The sequence below is a fragment of the Solanum lycopersicum genome, chromosome 2, assembly GCF_036512215.1.
Source record: "Solanum lycopersicum chromosome 2, SLM_r2.1".
In the NCBI taxonomy this organism is placed as follows: Eukaryota; Viridiplantae; Streptophyta; class Magnoliopsida; order Solanales; family Solanaceae; genus Solanum; species Solanum lycopersicum.
In genome coordinates, this window is record NC_090801.1 from 32,787,745 (window position 1) to 32,790,166 (window position 2,422).

Consider the following 2,422-nt stretch of genomic DNA (forward strand, 5'->3'; position numbering starts at 1 on the left):
TTATGTAGTTTTCTTTTTTATTAAAGATTTCTATGGTTATTTCCTTCCATTTAGCATGATATATTATGTATCTTATGTGAGGCATTTTTACTTGATGTATGGGTTACGCCCAAGTTCTTACTATCTTGTAAATTGTTATGAGATGGGATGACTATTATGCCTATTATGTCTGTGTTATCTTTTATATAGTTATATGAAATAAATGTAGAAGACTATCTAACCTTCCAATACGAAGGGTCTATGTATAAGTGATATGCATATGATATGTGTATGTAGAGGTCTATGTAAACCTCCAAGCACAACTAATGAAAAGTTTAAAAGTTTCTATCAAATTCATCATATGAATGTAATGATGAAAGCTAAGAGGCTAGAATTAGTACATATAGAGGACGACGCTGCCGGTTACGTCTAGGGGGTAAACCAAGATGTGAAAAACTTGGTATTGAGCATGAAGTTTTATTATCTTTATAGTAAATGTCTCGCTCAATAACTTCTATGTAAGTTCTTATTAATATTTGTGAAGCGTGCCACACTTATGGATAGAAACCTACGTGATGCCTAAAAAAGTCACTTACTTCGAAATCCAATATCATACGATTAGAGTATACTTATGGTGTGCTATTGCATCTAAAAATATTGTTATGATTAATGTAAAAAAAGAGCACTAGAAGGATCGTGGCACGAAGACTTGAAGAGGAAATTGTCAATGTGGGAGCCCCTGCCCATGGTGAACGAGTTCCTCCTCTTGAGAAAGGAGAGAATGATGACCAAGACCCGATGAATCCTCCTCTTTGACAGATGCGAATATTGGGGACACACTTCATGAAATTGTCCAACCTATCACCACTGAAGCACAAGCTCTCACTGCTCAAGCCCGAGATCTTATGGCTCAATCTAAACACGAGGTTGTACCACGTCCAAACAACAAGTTGCTACCATGGCCTCCCATTTAAGGGATTTCACTTTGATGAATCCTTCTAATATCTACTGGTCTATGGTTAAGGAAGACCCCCATGATTTCATCGATGAAGTCTATAAGATACTCTTGTATATGGGGTTATTCACTAGTGAGAAGGCTGACTTTGGCACTTATCAACTCGGGGATGTGGCTAAAGCATTGTATGTGGAATGGAGGGATTATATGCCATTAAGAGGTGGTACGGTGATTTGGGAAATCTTCAAGAATATTTTTATTGATAGGTTCTTCACCAAAAAGATGAGGGAATCTAAAGTGGTGGAGTTCATCACCCTTCGCCAAGGAGGTATGGGTGTTCATGAATACTCCTTAAAATTCACAAAACAATCAAAATATGCTCATTCTTTCGTTTCTGATCCTAGAGATGAAATGAGCCGCTTTATGAGGGGGTTGTCGGATGATTTGAAAGAGGAGTGTCACTCGGCTATGCTACATGAGAACATGAATATTTCCCGCCTTATGGTACATGCCAAACATGTGGAAGATAAATGGGCTAAGAGGAAGAGTAGAGATGCTAAGAGGTCAAGATCCCTTGATAGTGGTTCTTGAAAGAATAGGCTTGAGATACTAGACAAGCCATGATTTAAGAAGCGGGTTTTGAATCAAGTTCCTTTAATGTCCCCATAAGGATAGGGAATATAGGGTGTCTAACACTAATCCTAAGAAGGAAAAAGGTACTAGTTCACCAACCGGTAATCTAACTTGTGGAAATTGTGGCAAGAAACAATATAGTTATTGCCTTAAAGTGACGGACAACAGTTTTTGTTGTGGTAAAACGAGGAACAAGGTAGTAGTCATGTCACACCCGAATTTTTAATCCGAACGCAACCGACGTCATTAACCTCTAAGAGGTGGCAGACAAGCCTCTTCTAAGTTTTGATCCCAATCATATAGTCAAATTTGCGTAAAATATAACTTTTAAAAACATAGTGAAGTATACAGAGAAATCATATGATTAAAATCGAATAATATTCTAATGAGCTCAAACTAAACAACCATCTATAATAGATTAAACAATTCAAATAAAAAAATCAATATATCGTAATAGTTTTCCAAACAGCCTTAATACAAAGATTTGAATAAAACATCTGAAATATAATGCCAGGGACGAGATCCACAAGCTATGTCTAAAGTGCTAAAATAGAATGATAGATGTAGCAATTTCGAACTCAAGAGGACCTACCAAAGTCGGGATATTACTAATCCAAACTGCTTCAAAGATTAATCAATCTGCTCGCTGATATGCGCCTATAAAAATAGTAATATTATAGGGTGGGTATACACTTGTACTAAGTATGGGTGTATCGACATATACACGTAAGGGCTATGTATGATCAAGGAAAGCTCTTCATACAACAACATGTTATTTCTAGAAAGTGAAGTCACTGAACTTTATGAATTCGTTATTTGTGAATAATGGTATGAATATGGCATATTTAAATACAT

The 2,422-nt window shown here is 36.4% G+C and overlaps 1 protein-coding gene across 1 annotated transcript; it reads left to right on the forward strand.

The window, feature by feature from the left end:
* The first annotated feature begins 937 nt into the window (after positions 1-937).
* On the forward strand, positions 938-1,525 carry LOC138341993 (uncharacterized). The gene has a single exon (XM_069294175.1). The coding sequence runs from the start codon at positions 938-940 to the stop codon at positions 1,523-1,525; it is 588 nt and encodes a 195-aa protein (XP_069150276.1).
* The last annotated feature ends 897 nt before the right edge of the window (positions 1,526-2,422 follow it).

Excerpts from the sequence above, each read along its gene's own strand:
- LOC138341993 (XM_069294175.1), top strand. The coding sequence starts at position 938 with ATGGCCTCCCATTTAAGGGATTTCACTTTGATGAATCCTTCTAATATC.